The 26,533-nt window shown below is 33.8% G+C and overlaps 1 protein-coding gene across 7 annotated transcripts in view; it reads right to left on the bottom strand.

Moving 5' to 3' along the window:
• Positions 1–26,533, bottom strand: part of PACRG (parkin coregulated) — a 214,066-nt gene that overhangs the window by 56,464 nt on the left and 131,069 nt on the right. Inside the window, exons 6-7 of one of the 7 annotated variants that reach the window (XM_066178654.1) lie at positions 9,177–9,230; positions 3,123–4,111 (exon numbers count right to left, since the gene is read on the bottom strand). The exons of 5 other annotated variants lie outside the window; for them this stretch is intronic. In XM_066178654.1, coding sequence (XP_066034751.1) covers positions 9,184–9,230 — 47 coding nt within the window. In that variant the 3' untranslated portion in view covers positions 3,123–4,111; positions 9,177–9,183. Of the gene's footprint in view, positions 1–3,122; positions 4,112–9,176; positions 9,231–26,533 lie in introns of those variants that run through there. One more of the 7 variants, XM_066178655.1, reaches the window with a different exon arrangement.

Below are 26,533 nucleotides of genomic sequence, written 5' to 3'. Positions count from 1 at the left end.
ATGATTCACATTTAATAAGTATTGAAAGGCAATGTAAACTTTTATTAAGAAACCTGCAATGGAACTTGGGATCTTCAGAAACTCAGGGGAAAATAGAGGTTTTGTTGAAAGCATGAGCATATCATAAGGCAAAGAAATGTTTCTTTGATAGGGTGTTTTACACTTCAATTGTTATGATGTAAATGCAAGTATAAGACAATTTAAATCCAGTGTGAAGGGAAAAACTTATTTTTAAAAACTTATTCATAAATTAAACGTAAATTATTTTGAAATGTATTTTCATAGGAAACTGGTAGAATCTGAGGAGCAGTAAGTCACAAAACATGCATTATGCTATTTCCTTCTCTTCAGCAGATACAGGAAAGGTGATCATCTGCTGACAGAAAGTGAGAGCAACATTTCTTGCATTTTCAGATAGTAATTATAGCCCTTAAATGCTAGAGATCTTAATAAAGTTGCGAATATTATATTGGTTTTCTTGCATGCATTTTTAAAAGAATGTTTCTTCTAATAATGCTCTTTTATTTTTAAAGTATATTTGTTGCAGATAACAAAATTTCTAAACAAAGGACGCATCTACCCAAATACCAAGTTGGATCTGATACATGTTTAAATTGTCAGTTCCTTAGTATCCTTCAGAAATTAAACTATATAATGAAACCAGCAGGGTTTTTGGATCTCAAGTTCCCACAATTACTCCAGTTACTTTTGAGAAATAAAGTGTTGTTAAGACTTTACTGTCACCACATATTTGCACTACAAATTAATCCCAGATTTATCCCAAAAGACATCTTTGCAGCATTTTGTAATGCTGAGAATGAAGCTACTTTGGATCAGCATAAAGGGAACATTCCACAGACAAGATAACCTACTGGAAACAGTAATCAATGAATGGGAGAATGAGAGGAACTTCATCAAACATCCAGGTTAACCCATATCTGGTTGATTACATAAAAAGAGGAAATCTGTCATCTGAGAAGAGTGATGTAGGGTCTTAAATTTAGGGATAAATTTTTCAGGGCTTGAATTTTAGAAATTATATAGTTAAAACAAAAAATAAAACTTGCTGCTGCATTCTGGGACCAAATATCATGCTTGATCCATTAGTCAAATACACTTTTGCTCAAAAGGATGATTCTAATATTTATGGAAAACAGCTCATGCCTCCTAAGCTTCCTTTTTTTACAACTTCCCTTTTTTTTTTTTTTTTTTTTTTTTTTTTTTTTTTTTTTTTGAGAGAAGTTAAAACTTTGAATCAAGTTATCCTTAAAAGAAATATGGGGGGTTTAGAGCCCCTGTTTCAAAAGCAAAGCTTCAGAAATTCAGGTCTTGAGAAGACACTGGCATTCTGACAGGATCAAGTCTATAGAGGTACATTTTTTCCCTTCTCTGCCTGAACAGACTTTCATTATGCTTAATTAAATTATTTATTCACTATGAAATATATAGTTTAGGCAATGTATCAAGCTATGGTTACTATAGATATCATATGCTTTCCAGTTGTGAAAGTGGACTGATGCACTGAGGAAAAGTAATGGAGAGACAAAAGATGGGAAGAATGTTTGATGGCAAATGAACTTGGTTGATAATGGCCTATGAATGCCCTTCTATTACTGAAGCAGGACGCAGCACTGAAAGCATATTGATGTAATATACCAAAGTTGGAAAGAACAGAGGAAAGACTCTTCTAGACGATTCCCTCTGTCTGCTAGCACTGGAAGATGTCAGAGTGACATTGCCTAATATCTTGATCAAGATTTTTAGTTGGCTCTCTAACTTATATCAACACCGCACATTTACCTGATAATTCTGCAGAGAGGTGCATTTTTTGCGAAGTATCTACTATATTCTTCTGTCAGCAAGCCACTTGGGATATTGATTTCTCAGAAAAAAATACAGTGGCCATTCTTTCAGATATTTAATGCGTTGAACCACTGGCTGTGCTATGCTTCCTTCTTTTGTCTTTATCCCAACAATTTTAAGAAGTCAGATATGATGTCACTGATGTCACTGAGGCCTCTGGGAGTTGGACAGCCCTAGAAAATCAGGTTTCATGCCATCTGTCTTCAGGGGATTCACAGAATTTCCTGATGTACAGGTAACAACTGAGCAGGACAAAAATAATATTGCTTCAGATTTTCGGATGTTCTACTGCTGGCAAATTTTTGCTCTAGAAATAAATATTTGACATTGCAAGATACAATCACTGACCTGCTAACCTAACTGTGCTAAACATCGTAGAATGAGAATGTGTGCTACTTTTTCTAAATGTTACTACTTGCATGTAGCACTGGAAGGAATATATATTTTGGGTGGTTTCTACAATTTAGCCCAGAAACATATTTTCTATAGTGCCAGATGCTGATGATATACACACTAAAATGTGAATTAGACTCTAAACTCAGTTTTGTTGGTGGTTTTATGCTACAGAAAAACATACAGGACAAATAATATTTTCTTGCAAAAAATACTAATGTACAAAGTATGTGAAAAACAAAAGTAGAAGAAAACAATATTATGAAACTCTGATTTACAACTGAACCCAGCTGAAATGAAATTCTGCTACATTACATGCAACTACAGGATAATGAATAATCCGCTTATAAAATTTCTGAATTAATTAGCTTTTGTTCTTTAGTCTGTATTTGTCACTGAGTATTCCTCTTTGTTATTTGTTCCTGACCTCTAATAGGCTGCCTGCTTTTCACATAAAACAAATGTCTTCTTATGGATTTCTAATACATTAAACAAAGTGAAGTAATTATGTATTGTGGTACATGCCCCATCAAAATTAGTCTGACAGTACATTTGGTTGGGTTTAGATATACAACACAGCAGAAAAATAGGAAATCGATAGAATTGCTAATATGTATTTTGACTAAACTGAGGTAAACATGTTGTAATTAAATCTATAGATTTTCATTTTTAAGCACCAAAAAAATTCCACCTTTCTAAACTATGTGGCTTCCATTTATGAGATACTGAAATATAGATCCTGTAAATAAGGAAAACCAAAATCAAATGTAATTCAGCTTTTACATAAAAGTGTTTTGCTAATTTCAGTTTTAAATGATGAATGAAAAGAGAAAAGTTGCTGATCTATCATAAGCATTATCATTCTATTCAACTTAGTAAACAATGCCATCCTAAATAATTACAGTATTTTCAGACCCTTGGCACCATAGAACAGGTATTTCTGCAGTAAACTGTAAAAACCACCCACAAGCAAAGGATGTACTATTTTAGAATATTATGAAACAAAATTACTCTATATTGTACCTGTTGTACTTTAGGAGAAATTAAGGGTGGCAGGTATAACAGAAACAAACTACTTTAGTGGTTGGAGTACACAGTGAGAGATAGATTCTTGACACAGTCAATAGGCAGGTATATTTATATCAGAGACTCAATTTCTCATATTTAAGTAGGTCAATATTACCTTTTCAAAACAGTTACAGATCACACAGTGAAATACCACAATATAGTCAGAAGATTAACTACGATTACCGCAGCATCACAGTAAAGTGTGATAACACAGCTCTGATATCTATTACTGAAAAATACAATAAAGGCCATGAATAGCAATTATTATCACTAGCATCTCCACAATGAAAACTTGACTAAGCTTTTAAGCTGGACAATTTCTGCTATGAACTCCTAGAGGTTAACACAGCTGCTCTTCAGCCTCATAGGAAGTTAAACATTTTTGGAAGCACAGGGTGCCCTCAATGCCATTGGGAGTTATTATTTGCATCTGATTGACTGAACAAATTTTATCCCCTAGCCAGTGAAATTCTCCAGTTTCTTTGCCTTCTTGTTGGTCATTCAGACTGTGGTTTGTAGCTCATGACAGAGACTTTTCCATTTTAATAATGTCTCTTGACATCTTGTTATCTCTAGCTTTATCTGTTCCTCCCAACTCACTCTTTATTCCCACCATCTTCATTCTATCCACTCTGACTTGATCATCTCTTGCTATATCAGGCCATTTCACCATGCTAGCTTCATAGAAAATCATAATTTCTTTGTCAGATCATGTTCACTAGTAGGAAAAACTGCAGGATGAAGCAAATTTTGGAGCTGGCCCAAGAGAATGGGAAGGAATGTACAACTGCTGGTGAGAGAAAAAGAGGAAACAGGACATAGATTAGCTTGGGTTACAATGGAACATCAACCATATACAAAGAAGCTAAGCTTTTCAATGTTAGTCTTCTAAGATTTTGTACATTCTGCTGAATATAAAATTGAAAATATTTCCTAGAACTATACATTATTTAAAATTGATTCCCTAACAAACTGTAGATTTTAATACAAAGACTCAAAAGCAAAACCACGATTCATGTCATTTTAATGATGCCAGTGAACTTAAGAAAGAATACATTGGTCTAGACTTAAAGTAATCATTTTCACCTCTAAAAATAAATTTTCAGAACATGTACAAATATGTGCTACACTTTACCCAAACTCGGAGCACTCTAAATGTCCACAGAACCACATTCACTCTCCACCTTCAAACCCTATCTAAAATCCTTCTCCATGATGATAAAAACCCATGAAAACCTCATATACACAACTGCTAGTGGCTGTTTTCCTGACTGCTGTTTTCATACTGATGAAAACATACCGGTTTCATACTGGTTTGATGTTCTCTTGTGCTTCCCCTGTCCATTGTTTTCTACCCCTGTTAATGATAGGGTTGCCTCTAGATTGTGAGGTGTTTTGAGTAAGGACTGTCCCTTTGTAGCATGTTTGCACTGTGGAGATCAGGGAGTCCAGGGATCTACAAAACTCTACAGAGGAGACTGCTTGACTTCATGGGACATAAGGCCTGGATATGGCACTTTCTTCTTTCCCTATTCTCAAAACATCCTGCAGGAAGGAGTCAATCAGCATGAAGAAGAATCTCTAGCCACTGATGACATCAGATTATTTGTTACTATTAATCAATCCACCTTTCTTCTGATTCTGTTCATTCCAGCCTTTTTCTGTTTTATCTCACACTATATCTCAGTTACAGACAGAGTTTTTTCCTATTTTGTGCTCTATCTTCTTTCACTCATTCTTCTGTATGGATTTTTCTTTTTTTAATGAAATATTCCCCAAAACCATTTAAGTTTTTTATAAAGCCTTGCATCTTTGGCTTTATGGGCAATGTAGATCTCCACTGCAAAGAAGCAAGTACTTATTTATGGGGCACTAAAAAGTGCAGTGACAGAAGCAGAAGGAATTTTTATGGTCTTGGTGATTCTAGTTCTTGCATATATGTATTGATCCTGTGTCTTGCAAAAAAAAAAAAAAAAAAAAAAAAAAAAGGGTGAAAAACTGGCAGAGGTATAGCAAAGAATCACAGGGTCTGAGAAAACACCACGCAGTTGTGAGTGTTCCAAAGTGCAACACTTCCAAAGCGTTTCAGCTATTTAGAAAGACTGAAAAGTAACTCGTAAAAAAGTAACAGTAAAAAATATCTTCATGGGAAGAAAATACTATCTACTAAAAATTTCTTTGATCTTATGAAGAGGGATATTTAAACTAAAACAAAATGCTGAGCACCAAAGTCAAATTCAAATCCAAATTGAAAACTCAATTGAGTTTATACATGCAATTTCAACAATAAGAACATCTGGCTACTAGAAGAAATGCAAACCAAACAGGGCTTCAAATAAGGTGTGGTGCTTTTGTGGTAGTTAAAATTCAGTCAGCCTTTGAGCTCTCCTTTTTTCAATAAGAGGCACGTTTTATTCAAACACACATTATTGGGCATCGACATCAGTGTTGATGGTCTGCTTATCTCTTTGGCTTTGAAATCTATGTATCTCCTGGTGTTCAGCCACTCCATGGCCTCAGTTCTACCAATCTTACTTGTGTGTTCTCCTGATTCCAAAGTTACTGTGCAATGGCTGGCTGTTTTTGATAGAAGATTCTTTTGAAGTGCTGAGTTAAAATATAATTCACTCTTCTGAAGCCTCAAAACCTCTGTTCAAATCTGTGGCAAAGCAGATTGCTCTTATTGCTTAGTTGCCATAGAACTTACTAAGCATTGATACTTTAGGAAGTTTGTTGTTTGTTAAGGTTTTGGGGACTGAATCATTAGCAAAAATAGACTCCTTTCATCTCAATGAATATAATAACTACAACTTTTGCGATACAATTCAAGAAAACAGAAATACGACTAGGTTATCTTAGGGCATTTGGTGCATCCCTCCCACAGTGAAAAAAAATGCAGATTGTGACTACATTAATGAAACAAACAAAGCTAGAGCATGGCCAAGCACTGCTCCAGTACTTCCCGTACTGTTTAATTATTAGCAGGCTTCCAAGCACAAATGCTGAGCCACTAGAGAACAGGCTCGGGATATTTTATTTGCTAATAGAGACATAGCCACAGAATCTAAGGCTATAAATACATGACAATTTCCTCCCCTAAGAACTGGATTAAAATATCTCTTTAATAAATCTAGCCAGTCCTATCTTAAAGGCCATTGTAGAATCCTGAATATGATACATAAATTGTTCCAGGACTATAATAACTACACTTGCAATTGGAACTTTGAGTTGGAAGCTAGCAACTTTTAGTCTTTGGAAACTGCATTACCCTCTGTCGGCAAAATTAAGAACTACCAAGAGCTTATATAATTTTTTTTGTCATGAGTAGCTATCTATGTCAAATGACTAAGTTCTTCCTCAGTAGCTTCTGTAGTGTATAAAGGACTAAACTGAAAACTGTAAATTTCATATTTCAGGACATCTTGTTTTTAATTCTTTGAAATCTCTCCAATATTTCATGTTCTTCATGAAGTGTAAATATCAGCTTCAAACACAGCACTACCACAATAATTTTAATGAGATGTGCACAGGTATGTTCTATTTCTACTTGATAGTACTCTTATGAACATTGTATTATCCCATTTGACCATATACAGCACCGGGAATTCCTGATGAATCAGTGATCTTCAATGACCTTTGTTTCCCAGTTTACTACACTCCACCTACTTATATTAGAACAAATCTACTTCTCCACTATATGGTGATTAAGGGAACTTTTGATTTGTTTTGATTTGTTTTAATTTTTTCACACCCAACAATATTACCCCCAAAGTTTTTTAACATTACTTGTATGATCAATCACACCATAGATGAAGACAAAGCCAGAAAATAATTCCCTCTGAGAGATCCCTTCACTTGGGGCCATTGGTATATTCCCAGAAATGAGTGGATTTTGATATCTGCTTCTGAGGCTCTCCCCAATACACTTGGTGTACTAATTAATTCCATGTACTACACTTCTAAATTCCATGTATTACACTTCAGTGTCATATATTGTCAAAACAAATCAGTTGAAAGATCCATGTAAACCATGTCAACACGCATCATTAAATAGCCTGTTATAACAGTCTAATATTAATTGATCGTTTATCTCTTCTGCTTATTCTATTTTTCATTTGTCAAAGCCATCTTTCCATGGAATTAGAATAATTTTGTATTATTTTGAATATGCTCGTTGTACATCCGAAGTAACAGATACATTAAAAATGTGGCTAAGATTAATTCTGTTGATTTTTAATAGGTAAAAAAACAAATACATTTTCTTCCCTAACTCAAATTAATTATTATTAGATTGAATATTTGTGAAGGTTTTCTTCAATTCAATGAAAAGATTCAAAATTAGAAGGTTTTTTAATAGGACTAATTAAAATACCACAGAACAAAACTGTGGCATAATATGCTATGTTGTGTTTCTCTACCTCAAAGTAGTTAAAATTTAGATGAATGATGAATATATGATCAAAATATTCCAGCAAAGCTGTGTGATTAAGTAGCAACATGAAGTATTTCAATACCCTTCATCCATATTTCTTCCTACTTATCTTAAAACTTGTGAGAAAACAAAAATTTACAGAATTATCTTGCATTTATGGCCAAATACATGCTCTACCCTTACTCCCACCAGTGTCACATATTCCAGCCCCCTTTGCTACTTGTCAGATGTTTCACTTGCTCTCACTCTAGTCCCTGATGCTCCAAAGTGCTGTATGATAGGAGATGTGTATATACAGAGAGATACATATACATACAGGCATCCGAAAACACACCCATGCATGTATACACTTGCCATCACAGGAAAGACTTCTTTGTAAATCTGGATTGTTTACTTGATCTTACTTGTACAAATAGGTTACAAGTTCATGACTCCTAAACTGGTGAACGAATCATAGTCATGATGCTCCGGGTTTTAATGTCTGTATTTAGAGTTTGGTATCAGCAACCTTAACACATATCAGGTGTCTTCTGTAGTTGTAGCAATCACAGCAAAACTGGAATGCAAATTTGGTCATTGGTAATGTCTTTTGCTTCATATTTGTGTTTAAATTCAAAGGATGGAGAGAAGGCTTTATTTTACAGAGGCCAAAGTTCAATAAGAATATAATAAAACATTGTCAAAGCAAATTTTCACAATGAAATTTCTAGTAAAACCTCACTTTAAATAATGTTCTAAAGTAGCAAAGAAATGTTAGAGAACTAAGCTACCATAATATTGAAGAATTATCAGATCACAATGGATTAGTTATATTTTAATTTCAATCAAGATAACATCATCTATTTGACACTGATTTAAGAATACACACTCAAAACATTTGAAACCTAAATCAATAATGAAGAACAAGTGATTACCTGCATTTCTATTTTTAGCGATTCATTTGTAAGCTGCGTAGAAAGAAAATTAATAGAATGTGTTCTCACATACCATGTTCCTTGAATGGAATGAAGTTTTTATTTGATATTACAGCATTCTTTTCAGTCCAAGGTTTTGGTGAAATTTCTTGAGTGGCCAGGCATCCCTGAAGGTGTATCAGCTAAAACTGTTTCTAAACCTGTAATTCCACATGTAAAACTGGTTTATCAACTCTCGGAACTGAATCAAAACAACTCAGTTTCTCTACTACTTTTTTTTTTCTTGGTAGTAGAATTTTGTGGCCTGGTTCTTGTGTTTGTAACTTCTTTTGCCATTGAAAAAAGTTTGCAGAAAGCAAGCTTTTTAAAGAAACTTCAAAATATATTTATCAGCCTCTATAATATGCCAGCATTTTCACATATATGTACTCTAAAATTGCATGTCATGTTAATATATGTTAGAAAACTCCTTATAGCAGAAGATAGTAAATACATTCTCTACTCACATTTCCTTCACATGAAAATGTGAGATGTTTCTGCCTTACAACATCCAGACATTCCTGTTGTTTCAACAACAAAGAAAATAAATAAATAAATACAATAATTGCAGAAGGCCAGATCCTAACAATAGCAAATGTCATCTGTTTGCATCACAAACAAGATTTGGCACAGAGAAATGTGAAGAGAAAACTGAGTGTCACTAAAGTCAATAGCAAAACCTATGCTAATTTCAATACTCAAGAGTTCAAATTGAGAGTTTAAAAGTAAAGAGGCATGTGCAGTTAATGCTGAAACTAGACAAGTTGATTTTTCAAGGAAATGAAAGGAAGTGCTCTCCAAAACTGAAAAAGAAAACAAGATTTTAAAATTACTTTCCATATACTGTCAAGTACAGGTTCTCACATCATTGCGTTTATTCTCTTGCTATATGGTTTCTGAAAGTCTGTGAAACCAGTTATCTGCAAAAAATCTGTGTGTTAAGGTAAGCCTGAAGAGGACATGTTCAGAATCTTGCAAATGAGATGACTAATATACATGAAACCATTGGACTCAATATCCTGAGGCATGAGCATACTGTCACCACTGACTGGTGACTCAGAAGTGCAAATGCTTCCTTCAATCTAAAAAACATTAATGTGGGAGAAAGACAGATGTTACTAAGGAATACAGGACTTACTCTACAAGGATGAGAATTATTTTCTCTTCCTTCATGTAATCAGCAGTACAGGAAAAAAAAGGCATAAATGCTTCCCATAAAGTAAATTTCTGTGTTTGTTACTTCTCTTATTGTATATGATTTGTCTTGCTGCAAACTATCCTCTCCATGCTATTACAGAGCTAAAAGCTGAACCAACTAATTTTCCATTAGGTGTTTGGATATGGACAGTATTTGCCTAGAGACTGAAGAAACGAAGCTCTTTTACAGCTAAAAGGTAGTTTAACTAAACATGTACTATTTTATACCTTGCCTACATTGCTTTAAATTGTCTAATCTGATACTTATCTTCACTTTTTCATCACTTAGATTTATTTTCTCCAACATGAACAAAGCATGTTTGATCTCCAGGGGCCATTATTACAACTGCTAAATAAAGGAGCACAAGGTAATTGTGTAATGCTATTTCAGATCAAAATACACTTTGGCCAATATGTCTCTTCCTTTGATATATGATGCACATTTCCAATTTTTACCACGTTTACAAAGCTTACTGTCTATTTGTGTCTGTGTTCAAAGAAAACTGCTGACTGAGATCTACCAGGAGTTTATCTTGTTGCCACTGATTTTATCTTCCTCCTGCCTTTTTCACAATTAGCACTGCATATTTTGAGATTAAATCTGTCTGGAATATGCTCTATTCTATTGAACAATCTGCAAACAACAGAGAACAGTAGCATGGTACTGTCACCACTTGGAATGCAGTAGGCTGATAATTTTGCTCATAGAAGGCTCACAGGGATGCAGAAGAAACATGACATTTTCTTGAAATAAGCTAATATAAAGATCTAAAAGCTAGATTTTAAGGTCACATGCGAAGTGACCTTAATTGGCCACATGCAAAGACTGTTTATACAAACTGAGTGCAAAACTGCATATACTAGAGTGTTTCTTGGGAAGAAGAAATATTTCATGGTCATTCTAATTACCAATCTTTATGAAATACAGTAAATGGGAAACATCTAAACCTTCAATCAGTGTAGAACAACAAATATATTTTCAAAAATTTCTGAAGTGAACATGGAGTTTGAATATCTGAAAATATAATTTCCTTCAATTTTATCAGGCACTTCAACAAAAGAGGTCTTTCTCTGCAAACAGTGCCTATCATAATTTCTTGCAATTTCTCTCAAGTCTAATTAAAAAAAAGTCACTTTGACAGCTCATTCCACCAGATGGAACTGTTCATAATTCATTTGTAAATGTTCTTATTCAGACATTAGCACATATATTATACACAGCATGCACAGTAAATATATGCTGAGAGTCCATCACCAAGACAAAATAACAGAGCTACTAAGCACCCTAAACTGTTTCTAGGTAGGTTTAACTAAAAAAAAAAAAAAAAAAAAAAAAAGAAAAAAAAGAAAAAAAAAAAAAAAAGAAAAAGAAAAAAAAAAAGGACCAAATTTTACTGATAAATCCATTTAGAGTAGAATAATCAATGTGTCCTGTTTGGTTAACTGTTTAGCTTTTTCTCCTCAGAAGACTGACTACTCCTTAATGTCCAAGATTTTGCATTATAAATGTTTCAAAGTTGAATGTTCTTTAAGAAGGTATTGCACGAATAATAAGGGTACGTAATGGGCATTTTGGAATAGGAAATAATTGATTAAGCAAAGAGTATTTCTTAACAATCAGCCTGCATACATTCTTCCTGTGATACACAGCAGCTTTCTGACTCTTTTCTGTTGTTCTATGGAAACTTGAATCTTCACTGGGCAATTATGCAGTATACTTTACATGAGCAAAGAGATTAAAGGCCAAATGCTTAATGAAGATTAAGTGAAAAATAATATGTAACTGATTATATCTAACTAATTAATAAAGGAGATTCCTTGCACAGTGAAGAGGGTAGGTGATAAAAGAATCTCCACCATGAAAGGGGATAGCTCTACCAGCTCATGCTGGGACTCTGTGTGTAGGATGACAAAAATAAATTCACTCAAGCAGACTTATCCTCTGTTCTCTGTGGATAGACCTTGTGCTGAAGATGGGCCTCCTAAGTGAGGGAGCATCAGATCACTTTTTAGCAGGTCCTTTGCCAGAGACATGAAAGCTCTGCTTAGACAAAGTAGAGAATCAAGACAATTTGATCTGTAATTTTATTTTTTTAACTATTTCATAACTGTTAAAAATTCAGGAAAAAAAAAGGCAGACATCAAATTATTGTGATTTCATTGGCAATAATTGTACATAACAAGTCTCAAATGCACACTAGCGTGTTTGAGAAAGTGACTTGAAAGATGCAATTTACACAACATGTGCACTGAAACAATATAGTTTTGATTCTACAGAACGCTTATGGAGATTGGGTATACAATGACAGTCAGTAATGTTCAACTAGAAGCTAAGACTCCTTATATTTACTAAATGTTTTATGTACATTCCTTGGGAAATGATAGCATTTTCCTGAGCATGTTCCTGCATTTTATTAGTATTTAGAAATGTTACAAAAATAAATAATAGATATGTTATATAGTATTTATAATATTACATAAAATAAATTATGGCATATATTACACCATAATATTGAAAAATATTTCAAGAAATATTAAGCATCTCTTTTTAGGAACACTAATATTTTACTTGAATGTTGTTAATATTTAATATTCAGAATGTATCTCATAAAAATCTATTCACTACAGAAACAACACTTTTAAGTATCATTTTATTTCTATAAAGCTGTGAATGACAGCATGATGAAAAAGTTCCACCTCCCAAAGACAAAACAAAGCTCAAGGAGTGGATGAAACGGAACCAAATATCAATGTCTGTCTGCTTTTGTAGATCGCTCTATTTAGGTACTTATTGCTATAAGCTGACTGCGCCAAACTTGAAAAGGAATATTCCACATTGACATGCTTTTAAATGCATCCCCAACCAGCACAGATGGCAGAAAATGCTTAATGTTGTTTTCACACGACATGTCATGCTGTGGGAAGATATGGCTGGAATAAATACATTTTATTTTGTCTTCTGACATTTTTCCATATGATTTAATTATTCGGAGAATAGTTTACAAGAGAACTTCAGTATGAGGGGGGGTTATTATATACACACAAGTGACTTTAATACTTCGTCAAAAAATGAAAATATATTTGTATGACCTGTAAATAAGATAACATTAGGTGGCATTTGGTTTAGCTTATGTATTTTGCCCAAAAGAACAGGTGATTATGAACTTACTTTCTTCTTCATCTACATATTCAGAACAGTCCACATAAAAAGCAATTATTCAGATACCAATGTATAAAGTCAGGAATCTTTTCTTTCATTGTCAGAGAAAGTAAAGATCGATTCTAACCTATTTTCACTATGTCTTTTGGCAACAGAAGAAAGAAACTAACAATAGCTACATGAAGAAGTGGAAAGAAAAAAGGACAGATTCTGTGTCAGCTCTGTGCAGATGCAGAGGAATCAAGTACAATAACCTTTTACATGCAGTAGTCAAGAAATAGCACTGCACAGATACTTTTTTTTTCCTATTGCAGTACAAAGAGCCTGAGTTCATGCATCACTGAATGTGAGGCAGCAGCTTCCCATCAGGGACTGGCTCTTGGGGAACCCACAGGCAAAACAATGCAAACTGTAATTAGAATACTTTTCTCTCCCATTCTGGGAATAAACAATCTTTTCATTGTTCATGTTTACACAAATAACAAAATGCTCATCTGTGTTTTAGCAGCTAAAGACGATACAGTAGCAGTCTTGTTATAAATAATATATATGCCAATGTAATTTAGGATTTCTAATTAATGTAGAAATTCTTTAAGCATTTTCAGCCTCTTGAATTGCTCAAGTATGCATCTTCTGCATACTATAGGACTTAGATTCTGTAATGTCTTTTCTGCTTAAATATTTTCAATTAAATGATATTAAGTATGACCACTTTTAAAAGCAGTCATACTTTTAACTTCCTTTTTCAACACTTTCTAACTTCATATTAGCTAATATGCTGGGGAAGCAGAAAAAAAAATTGCTTGTCTGACCTCAAGTAATAGCTACAGAATTTCTCAATTTTATTTTGGTCCAATAAAAAAGTAGCAGTAGCATTTTTACTCTTTACAATTATAATTATCTGAAGGTAATGGAAGCATTCACATTTTAAGCCAGACCTCTCCAGTTGTGTTTCTTCCTTACAAGGCCTATCTACCTTTACATTCCTAATTTACATAAAAAGACAAAACACATGGGGAAATTTAATATGTAAAATCAGTGCATAGCCTATTTATAAATGGATGCTATATTTCAGAAGTGATAAACAAAGCTATTAATATTTTATTAATATTCTCAATTATGCCTCTAACATATTGTACAAAGTACTTCACTAGCTGGGGATGAGTTAGGAGATCTAGTAGACTTCATCTGAGTTTTATGATTCCCTATAGATCATTGAGTTTGGAATGCATGCTATCATAACAACAACATGTATCAGTATGATGGCTAACACCATCTAATATTAGATGACTAATAAAAAACTAATTGCAAGTACACACTATGGTCAGTTTGATGTGAAAAAAATTATTTCATTATTTGGATTTTGTGTGGGTAAGAAGAATTACCATTCCATTGAACAAGCAAATAAAACCGATAAAGACTGTGCTTTTAAAATCTATACCACATATGACAAAGTAAAATAAAGATTCATACATAGGCAAAGATTTAAACTATTTTGGTTACCTACAGCATATGTTCTTCTTTGTGAGAAGGCATCCAGTCATACAATAGGTATCAGTTTATGTTCTTCAACATTATTATATTTATTTTAGAATACACCTGACAAAATGGCTGAAAACAACACAAGGGCATAGGATGGACAGAGTCTTTCTGGAACACAAGTCAGCCTTGAATGGATTTTTATTTCCTGCTACTATATATCCTTTACAAAACATTATAAAATTGTAATGTAGAGATACCTTTGAGAGAGCTTCCTGACAACTCTGACTTGGCCAGAATTATGAATATTTTTGAATCCATTAATCCCTAGTTCAGCTGATTTAAGTGACAGGTAGCCTTAGAACAAGAAAAAAAGAAAAAAAAAAAGGATTTTCTCACTTAAAATACTTATTCCCTTTTCAGTTTTTGAGCAAAAGATAATTTGTAGATGTCATGAAGTTAAAATTGGATTATGGAATTTAATAAAAATACTTCTATTTTTTGGCCAATGGTCATAGACTTTAGGGATGTAAAATCAGGTGTCCAATCCTATGTTTCAGTAATAGGGAATGGAACTTGACTGTCAAAGAATGGAAGCAAGTCCTCAAGAAATGAGGCCTGTGGTTTATTTTCTGAGGTCCTCTTCAGGCAACATAGGGCTTGGAGGCAAACCAGCTATATGGGAGAAAAAGCATTTTAGTATATAATACTGAATTCATACAGCATCTCAGACCAGCTACTGTGACCATATACAAGGATGTTTATGTGCCTCCTGAAGTAGGTTGAGTGTAAATTTGGCATCAAACCTAGTGATACACATCTCTGAATCTCAACCAGGGATGACCAGTATAAGTAACATAGCTTTCAGCCCATCGTTTTACAATTTAACAGCGAAAAGAAAGGAGATTTTTTTAATGTTCATAGTCATGCGAGATAATCTTGCAATTAACAAAAAATGATATTAAGTCTTCAAATCATCTTAAAGCTGCATTCTCCTTCAGGGCTAAAAAATTTAAAGACCACTTTCCCTTTCACTTTTTATCTATTAAAAACCAGATCCGGATCTTCTAAAATATGTCATTGCAATAAAAATTGGGAAGATTATTATCTCCATCTTATGCGTTTTAAACTATATGCAACGAACTGAACTGAGGACTAGACATTCAGCTTCTGAAATTAGAAAGAGATGGTGGTAACTTCTCATGTACCTATAAAAAGGGCAGAGAAACACCCAGCTCACTGAAGCACTCAGGGTTTCTTAGATTGACAGGTTTTATATCTGCATTTCCTACTTCACAATGAAACTTCTCTGATCATTATATTATGCATTAGCCTGGGTTTTATGCATTAGTTTGTATTTTCCCACCTCTGCTCTGGTTTGCATCAGTAATTTAAATGCTTGCTGACACAGATAAGATGCAGAATGTTCAACTCTAAACAAAAAACATAAGACATTGAAACTCAAGTTCTTGCATTAAGAAATATTTTTTATGTTGTATAATATAATAATATTGTTGTACTTAGTGGAGTAACTCCTGAAAAAAACCCTGAAAAAACACTGTCAAAAGATATTGCAGTTCAGATCTGCTTTCTGTCTTCAAAGACAAATTTAAATCCAAATCTATACTTGCTAGGTTTGGGAAATAGTTATGGGAAAACAGTTCCCTGCTAATTGTATAATTTAATGCCTTATTTATTAATTATTTTCTATTTTTTCCCCAAAAACTAGCTAGCAAAATAAAGTTTGCAAATAGTTTACAAGGAAAAAAAGCACTGACTTTATGAAAGTTCTCAGTACCTGAACTACTTTGTTCCATAAGATTAACATCTTATATGATGTAAATATTTGTTCATACCCTCTTCTATGCTCTAGGCTTAATTCCATTCACCCTGGAGTCAATTAAAGTCACTAATATCAGTAGATCTAAAATATTGATTTCTGCATGTATTATAAATTACAGCAATAAGTACATAATCATCTGCTTACATTACAGCACTTCAAGCAGAATTTAGAATCTGAATCAAACTCATGGCTTGGCTATTGTTATTTATACACCTTACTTTTTGTTCATTGCAAAGCACATCAGGTGTTTGGTGAATCAGCATGAAACCTATAAAAACTCAAAAGATTTTTGAAATGTCCTTAATTCCTGATGAGGAAAAGCTGATAATTTTACTTTAGGTATTTGCTGAGATTTGCTTGAATTTAAAACTCTGACTGCAGCTCAGGAAGCAGTCTCTCAGAGTTGTTATTTTCTCACTGTTCGAATTTTTAGTTTCTTCATGGAAGTGAAAACTAAAAATAATGACAATATTAATTTTTATCATTTATTTTAAATAATTTATTAATAATTAAATTACTATTACTAACGCTATTCTAGTTACAAAAATCATTATAAAGCACTCGAATTCAATAGCTAAGACTGACAACCACTGTATTTTCCTCACTAATGCAATTTATAACTCTAGTATACTTTGAACAGGTAGATTCAGTCTCAAAGTGCCAAAGAATTTCTAAACCTTGGATATACAGTGTAGTTCTTAAAATGTAAAAGCTGGACTGTAAAATGTAGCAGTAAAATGTAGCATCCAGATAGACAATGGCTTCATGCACCTATTTTCCAGCACATGGGCAAAGGCTTTGGTACAATACCAAACCAAGATTAATTCCTTATTCAAGTTTATTTTCAATTTCCAATTTGAGTAGATACAACTCCAATCTCTAACGTTTTGTCCAAGTACAGAGCAAACTTTAAACTGTAAATGCAGTTTAACGACATTTTCTTGGAAGTGCATATAGTCAATCATTTCATTATTGAACCTGTTGCTCTCTGCAGTCTGGCAAAGAGGGTCTTCTTTCTTTTCAAATGATTATTGATTCAGAGAATAGGCCAGATTACACTTTGATAACATTAATTATATCCTCTAATAGCACATGCAGACCTTCAGTTAGGAGACCTGAATCACCGATTGTATGCATAGTCCTGTGATTCCGTTGTGATGACTAACTTGGCCACTTCAGTTAATTAAAAGGCTATACAGATTGTTCATTTATGGGCTGATCCAATTCTCATTTCAGTTAAAATCAATGGGAATCTTTCCTGGGTCTAACTGTTCTCCAGTTGCTAAGATTGGAAGGATATTATGACCCAAGTTTCAAAAAACATTAACACTAAGAGATGGGCAACAAAGCTATGAGAATAATGACAGAAGAAATTTAGTAACATCAAGTGCTAAAGAGTAATGCAGTCTCAATAAGCAATTTTCTCAGGTAGGTCCTGTCTGAAGTAGCCCTATTGCTTTTTGCTCTGGTGACACCCCTACTTGCACTTCTAAAGGAAGCCCACAAAACCCACTAACTTCGCAGTACCAACCAGCCACTGCAAAAAAGAATACTCTGGACTGCAGTGCCACCCAGAGCAGGCACCAAGTGCAGGGGGAAAAAAAGGGGCAATAAATTAGTCTACTGGCAACACAACGGAGTGTTTTAAAAAAGACATTGTATTCTTCACACAGATGTAGGATCTCAAGTTTTTTGTTCAGGTGATCTTCTGATTTGTGGAATCCAGTAGGGCTCATTTAAGGTTAAAAGAACTTGGGTTAATTAGAGAAAAAAGAAGAAAAGGTCCAGTTATCCTAAAGAAAAACCGAGCCAATTTTCTTTGATAATTTATAACTGCCAAAGTTTTAGAAAAATATCCTTTTGCAAAAAATAGGAAATGTGGTGATTTCACAATCTGAAGCTTTGCCTAGTTATTGTTTCCAGCTCAGAATGGAATTCAGCTGTTTGGATTTGAGCAGTACAAAATAATTGGACTTTTTTTTTAGAATTTACTTTCTGCTAACCTATTCCACAAGCTGTCACAATGCACCCTGAAAAAGTACAATAGTGCATACACTGGGGAATCTATTTTTAAAAAATTAATAGTTGATAAATTTATGATAGTAACATGACAAATATTATGATGTAATAGCATACTAAAATATATTTTATTAAAGAGTGTATCATATCCTATGTATGCCTTACCTTAAAAATGTGCAACTTAACAAAAATTTATTATATCCTTGTTGTCCACAAGCCATTTTAAAAATAGTTTTATACTATTTTTGCTTTAGAAATTTTTAGATTGATTATATTAAAAAAACAGAGAAAACAGAGAAATTATGGTTTAGATGTATATCTTGTGTATAAAAGTTTATATATTAGTTACAAAATGGTGATGGTTCTGACAACACAAAGTCTGCTTAGGTTGATTTCTATGATATTTTTGTTTGTATTAACAGAGTTACTGTTACATAGCTTTGACCACAATGAGATGCTTTGCACATTATAGAATGGGAAAAGTTCATTCATGTACTTTTCTGAACCTTAAGACTAATAGATTTCTGCACCTCTTTGCGCAAATGAGGAGTTTTAGTTCCCACTGCACTCATCCAGCTGTGACTACATGCCCCATTGTTTCACTTCTGACCATTTTTCTATGCTTTTCTATCAGATTATTGTTACTTTGGAGAAATTTTAGGTATTAGAAGTAATAACAAGTAAAGAAAATTATTTTGAATCAATCTTAATTTATGGGACAAAAAAGGCTCCAACAACAACAACAAAAACTCCAAAACCAGATCAAGCCTCTGGTTATAACAAGGGCTAAAGTATCCAGTCAGTTTCAATCCAGCACACAATTCAGTGTTTTCTCACTCTCACAGAATCTCTCAAAATTCTGTGTTCATGGCAATAAAAAAAAAAAAATATAACTGCTTACTTTGTTCAACAGTTATATCTCAAGATATATTTAAGTTCTGAAAATAAATTATCCTCAAAGCATCTACTGAGATTTTTATTTTACAGTTCAGCATCATAAAAATGATAAATAGTACTTCTTTACATTTATTTGAAAGAATTAGCTCTTGTAACATGAAAGTCAGTCAAATTTCATTTCTAAGAAGAAATGAAGTAAGAGAGCTTACATGAAAAACAGAAAGTGTGTAAGGATTACTTTAGTGTAACTCCATGTTATGGCTACACAGTGAGTGGTCAGACTGATAAAATTTACAAATGTATGAGAATTCTTGATGCAGGTACATCCCAAATTTTCACATCACTGGATTAGTTCAGAAAGAATAGCACGAAAAAAGCATTTTTGGGGCCTATCAGGTTATTTCCTTAATGAAACAGGCCTATATCAATAAAGACACCAAATTTGAAGCTTCATCTGGACTCCACAGGCATGTGATATTTCTAGCTTATGCTGAGAGAATTTCATTATAGCAGATCAAACAAAATGAAGAGAAAACAACTGTAGTGGAAAAGCTAAAATAAACCAAATAGAAAAGAAGTTTCAGGATAGCAACGATTTATCAAATCTTTGTTCAAAGCACATGAAGGCTTCTTTAGAAATTTAGACTTGCAAAGGGGCTGAAATTTCATACGGATTTTGCTGAAAACTCTGTATGAAATGATTTCAATTGGTCAAACACCAGGAAACTGGTTTGCCCCTGCCAATGTAATTCCGAGCAACTCATGCATTAATGGTAGACTCCATTTTGGGTGAGCCTGACGGATAAACTGCTGGCCCACAGATGTCCATTATATTCATTCAGTACCCAATCCTCACTGGAAGTTCCCCTAATCAAGTCCACCAGTACGGTTGCACCTGCAATGCTTTCCTAACTAACTTCTGTTAGAATGAAGCAGGTTAACAGAAAGATTAAAATTCTGAATTATTTGGCAGACTTGGGGCAAGGAATAATGGCACATGCAAGTATATCAACTTTTAAGAAGTTTGGCAAAGGTCCCTCATTTGTCTTCTGTAGAACCATCTTGATGTGATTTGGCTGCAGCCATAAAATAAGTTTACCTCTACTGTACCTTCCCCGTTTATAAAATTGCACATATAAATTTTTTGTACACATAAAGAGAAGAAAAATCCTTTGCAGTTAAGTACCATTACCAGCTTCCATCCATGGTGACATTTTGTATATGAATTAGTGTACCTAAGTGTACACAGAAAATGTTTATGAAAGAAACCTTTAAAATGTTTTCTGTTCAAATTACCATGAACTGCACTTAAATGCAATTTATTTTCACTCAACTGCACATAGGACAGTCTTAAATGGAGACTTAAACTGATAGTCTTAAGTGGATATTTTTAAATTGATAGTCTTAAGTGGTCTATTAATTTAAAAATAGTCTCTTTATTAAATGGAGATAACCCTAAAACATTGCAAGTGGACCACCAAATCAGATCTGCATAATTAAAAACTTCCATGAAGAACATGGCTATAAATATCTTGTTGCCTGCCTCATTTAAATCTTTCCTTTGCATTCTAATCAGATCCAATTCCCAATCTGAAAAATAAACACATTAAAGAAAATTAGTTTAGGCATCATTACAGTGTACATACACGAGTGTCTACATTTTTTTTAAATGGACACTTGCTATACAGCATTTAAGTACTAACTGTAATTTCTCTGTGTGGCTAATTTGACCACACATATTGCAAACTGTTTTCATCTTCCTTTATTGTCCTCTAATGAGCTCATCAAGAGTATATAATTAGTGCAGTAAACTGCATAACACAGGCTCTGCCCTGAAGCAGCCAAGCAGAGTTCTCAACTAGCCCACTTTCCCACTGGAACTTAGTACTGTTAATGGCCCATGATCAGTAGGAAGTATATCAAGGGATATGCTCTGCTTTAAACAGCTTGTGATCTCTGGCTCGAAGCAACAGTTTTAGGGTTATCACCATCTGTACTGACACACAAATGAAAGTTGTTCTATCTCTTTTTAATGAAGCTACCGAGGTCAATTAATAATGGCTTCGGATGCCAGGAGAACATGTAGGACTGAGCGTCAGGATTCTAGAGCAATTTCTCTTTGTGTATAAAAGTTTTAATATTCTCCACGGTAGGTAATCCTAGAATTCTCTACTAAAATCTGAACCTAGAAGTAGATATGAGTTTACAAAGATAGAACTTATGAAAGTTAGAAAGCCTTGAAGACATTTAAGGGCACAAACACAGATATAAATATGGTGTAACAGTCAGGTAGATGGCAGTCTAGGTAGCTTTGGAGGACTCAGTACTTGAGAGGTATCATTCTTCCCTTCCAATATACAGCATATCATAACAAAGCCCTCTGAAAAATGGGCACCTTGAAGACTTAAGAATCTGGTGGTTTAGATTCACAGCATCTGCTACACTGTTGTCAAAGTTCCAAATGATAAAGAGATTCTCATGTTATATCTATGTTATCATATAGAAATTAATTCTGTTTTGTGATCTGTGTCTTGCAGGAGATGGCTATATTAACATAAGGAATTACCAAGATATTTGATCTTCTCGCAGTGTTTTTGTCACTCTGTTTTTGACACCACCAGCCGCCAAAATATGTGGAAAACTGACACCCCAGAAAACAGCACTGCATTACTATCTTTTCTACTTCACAACTGGAAACAACATGCCCTCTTCAAAGGAGATATGGCATAGACTGTGAATAAGCAAGTTCTTAAATACTTTTACAAGCTAAAAGTAAGAAATTTCTTTCAGTAGAGTAGGGTTTCATCTGTGCATACCCATTAACACAAGCGAGTGAGTGTGTGTGTGTATTTGCATATGTGTAAGTATACATACACCAGCATATGCATACATGCAATCAATGTCCACAAAATCAGTTTTGGATATTTTCCCTGTGTCAACCAATCCCAATTTTAGACAGTGCTTAATCAATGGGCTCAGGAGTGATCCACATGATGGACATGTAAGGCAAGGAGCAATAAAAGCTAATTTAAAAAGCATTGAAAAATAAGACAAAAATGTAAACTCAGTTACTGTGAAATCTGACATCACTATTCCTCTCCAATCACTTCTTATTTATCAGAGCCTGCATAGTAAAACAGCACACTCAGGAGCTTCTCTGGTAATTAGTTTATCAGGGCTCTAATCTTCTTCTGCAATTAATCATTTAAAATCTTATCACCAGTTTAATTTTAATCCCTGCTGTTCATCTTTTATAGAATAAAGTACAGATGTGTATTGTGGTGGAAACAGTTTTTCACTTCTGTGAACACTTAAAATCTAAAATAAAAGTAAAAAAAAAATCTGTGTACAAACTAAAATTCTTTATGGAAGGCTAAAGTACCATTATAAAATCAACCTCCAGTGATTCTGCAGCAGATTAGGAGATTTCACACCACAATTAAAAGTGCTGAAGAAAGGAAAATTAACAATAGCATAAGATAAAGAAATAGAAATAATCTTTTTAGGGTTTGTTTACATGTAGATTTTCTATAAATAAATACATACATACATACATACCAGCACATACATTTTAAGACTATTAAATATACACTTTTGCTCGACATCAATAAAAATTATTTATTTTGATTTTCTACTAAAGCATTTTCAAATAAAATGGCAAATATATGAAGCAAAATCAACAAGTACTAAGGATATATAAATAAAAAAATAGGTTTATTGCACAACAGTGGGGAATTGTTTGTCACATTCTTTCCTGGATGACATTGCAAGCAGCACTAGATTTTAAACAATGACTCAAACAGTCATGAAATAAAAAGAAAAAAAATACCCCAGACTTAATGTATTATTCTACTCCGTAACAAAGCTGCTATTTAAACTGAACCAAAGAGGCCCTTCAAATTATTTTTTTCAGTAAGTAAAATTCCATAAAGTTTACAAAACAGCAGTGCTTATAGAAACAGCAGAAAGAGTAAAAATTCTTTGATTTTTAATGAATATTATAAAATGTTCCTGGCTTTAATATATTCTCATATTTAAAGCAGGAAAACTGGAGTTTTTAATGTTTTCCTCATAGAAGAAAGGAGAAAAACTTTGAGATATACCTGCAAGTCCTCAGGAGCAAAAGAACATAAATACTGACAAAAACAAACTGGAAGTATAGAAAACACCCAAGTTAAACTAAATTTATACCCTTCCAGATCAATATGCTTCTAGTTGCACTTCTAGACATAAGCTAGATCTATGTTAGATCTAAAAAAGAAAAAATGAGATTTCATTCTTCATTGAAATTCATCTCCATTTTTTTTCTTTGGAGCAGAGTAATTATTTAGAAAATAAGTTTAAAAAATCTGAAATAAATGGACATAAATCAGGCTTTAACTTTTGAAATAGAAGATTCTAGCATTGAAATTAATTTTTTATTTCCTGCACTGAAACACAAAGGTCATTCCTTGTCTAGCTTAGGAGTCCCTTCAAAAATATTTTCCTTACAATAATGCTGCCGTTTATGTAGTATTTTGAACTAAAATAAATTCCATACTGAGTAAGGTCTTGAAATAAAATTAACGCCTCCTCAAAGACATTTGACAATAATTATTGTGTGGATCAATATGTGTCACTATAGATTGACTCGTAATTTACAAGCTTTAATATTTGGAATTTGTACATTACATACAAGTACTGTGAAAGACTCTTGATTTTCACAATGGCATTTCATCACATGTACTCACCGAGGTGCTAAGCTTTACACCTCAGTCCTCAGTTGTTGATGGATTTTGAAGAGCATTCCTACTTTCTGTTTGTATTTAAGACTACCCCAAATCACAATGGGAAATCACAAATTTGTGACAGAGGTATATTTCAAAGGAAGCCTCTTCTTGAAAGAAAAGCAGTGAAGTTTTTCAGTGGTAAATTTTATTCAGATTTCTGAGACCAGAAAGTTACCCAGGTACAGAGCTGAAATTGCTGCAGGGCTTGCCTGCTATTTTTCATGAATTCACAAAATTTCACATTTTTTCATACTGAAAACATATGCAGTCCTACTTTGGAAGATAAACAATCATAGTTTGATGGTATAGTGATAATACAGCAGCAGCTAAATGGGATTTCTGACTAGAGACATATAGTAGAAAAGGTGCAGTTTGTTACTGTCCTGGCCAGAGATAGATGTTATACAAAAAACAAAGTAACAGGAATTAAAACAATGTGTATGCTCACAATTACTACCAATGTAAAGATAATTTTATGTAAAAGGAAACATAATACACAATTAATATATGCATAGCTAATATAATTAGTGTTCAGATAAATGACTTGCAGCATGGTGACTGTCACTGCATCTGACAATGTGGGCTTCTGCATTTAAACACTTCTGCTTCTGGTTAGCACCAGATTCTGCTCTCAGTAAGATTTTGAACAGGCCTTCACTTTATAAAATCCCCTGGCTCCCCCTGGCAATTTGTTTCACTGGGATCAATAAATATAAAAAGTGTGGTGTCAGTGTGAACGAGGATACGCGAAGTGGACCCATTGCCTCCATATGGCTCCTTTACATAAACAGCATAAATAAACATACTAAAAAATGCAACAAGAGGAACCTTTCTTTTCTAATGCTGACGTACAATTGTACTGGACAAAACACGGTAAATATTAATTATAGAACAGTAAATGTGTGCAGAATCCTGGCCCTGAATAACATATTTTGTATATCTGATGCCACTCATCAAAGCAGAACAAATATATTTCTTCTGCAGTTATGAGAAGTACTTCTGTTAGAACAAAAGAACAAAAAAGTAAAAAAGAAAAAGCATAGTGTTAACAGTTTTTGAAAATTAAATATTACAAAGAATTCATAATATATTTTTATTGCAGTATCCAGATTCTCAACTGAAATAGTTATCTTTACTCATAAAAATACCCCCTCAAATGTTTTAACATGTAACTTTTCTATCACAGTTGCTGTCTGAATTTCTCTATCTAATTAATGCAAACCCATAAACAGAACAAATCAATGAAGAATCTGCATATATTCCAGCCATTTAACAAACATTTTTTTAATTGCCATAGAGTATGCAGACAGTTTAAAAGTAGGATGATATTTGAGGACCATTGTGTGTTTAACAACTCAGATTGACAAGGTGTCTTGATTTCTTTTACCAACGTGTTGGACTGTGGGATTTGCAAATCAACAGCAAAACAACATGGACACTAACCCTGGAGAACTCCAGAGTGCCAGGAAACTCCATCAATATAAAAAGTGGCAGAAATAAGAAAGTAACTTTCTGTGCTAATTTTTGCTTACATTTCCACTCTATCCAGCCACACCTAGCATATCTGGTGTTGGTAGATTGTGGCTGCAGAATTGTTTCATTTTTAGGGAAGGAACAAAGAAAGGGTGCATTATGTTGGATAGTAAATTCACAGAAAAAGTACTGAATTATTCACACAGTAATACATTAATACTTGGAAGGCATGAAGCCATAACAGATTCACTTCCTAACCATTAAATCAAATTAAAACTGTCTTGGAAATGACTCAAGTAACTTTTTAGTTACATAAGAAATGGATTTTGGGAATGGGTTTATCTTCTTGTGCCAACTGGTAAAAGCATGCTGCACAGCACTCGGCACAGTCCTTTGGGCCAGAGGTGACATCTCTCTGACCCTCAGAAAATTATTATTTCGGTTTCAGTTCTCTCTTCAGTTCAAAGCGTCTGAAATAAAGAGTTGGGTCTAGTGCAGCTCAACAGAATGGCATTTACACAGCACAGCATCAAAAGTGGGACTGGAACAAGGAAGGGGTTGATGGTACCAAGCACTCTGTAATGGTACTCGAAAACTGCAGGGGAAGAAAATACCCAGGCCACCAAAGTTTTGTACAAACTACCTGCTGGAGGAATCATCCTGTGTGTGCTTCATAGATAAAAATTGTGTCTTAGTTGTAACACTCAGCACAGGCCAAATCCACGCCACGTACAGTGCTAACAGTTAAGTAACACAGATGATCGGGGAACCAGTGCTTGAACCCAGTATTTCTTATTTTTCTTGAAGTAAGTATATAGCCTCATTGCCCCTGCTGCAGCCTGAATCTAAGCGCTGCAGTGAAAAAATCAAATGGTCACTCTACTTGTTTTCACCACAGAAACAAAGCACAAAAAGCCAAACTGGAAGTACTGCATATCACTCAGTGTAAAAATAATATATGCTAATTTCTGTATGATATAGTAAGAA

The sequence above is a fragment of the Chamaea fasciata genome, unplaced genomic scaffold (assembly GCF_029207755.1).
Source record: "Chamaea fasciata isolate MVZ Bird 193981 ecotype frontalis unplaced genomic scaffold, bChaFas1.0.hap1 SCAF_3, whole genome shotgun sequence".
In the NCBI taxonomy this organism is placed as follows: Eukaryota; Metazoa; Chordata; class Aves; order Passeriformes; family Sylviidae; genus Chamaea; species Chamaea fasciata.
The sequence above is the reverse complement of the archived record's forward strand: the minus strand, read 5'-3'. Positions and strand labels throughout refer to the sequence as shown.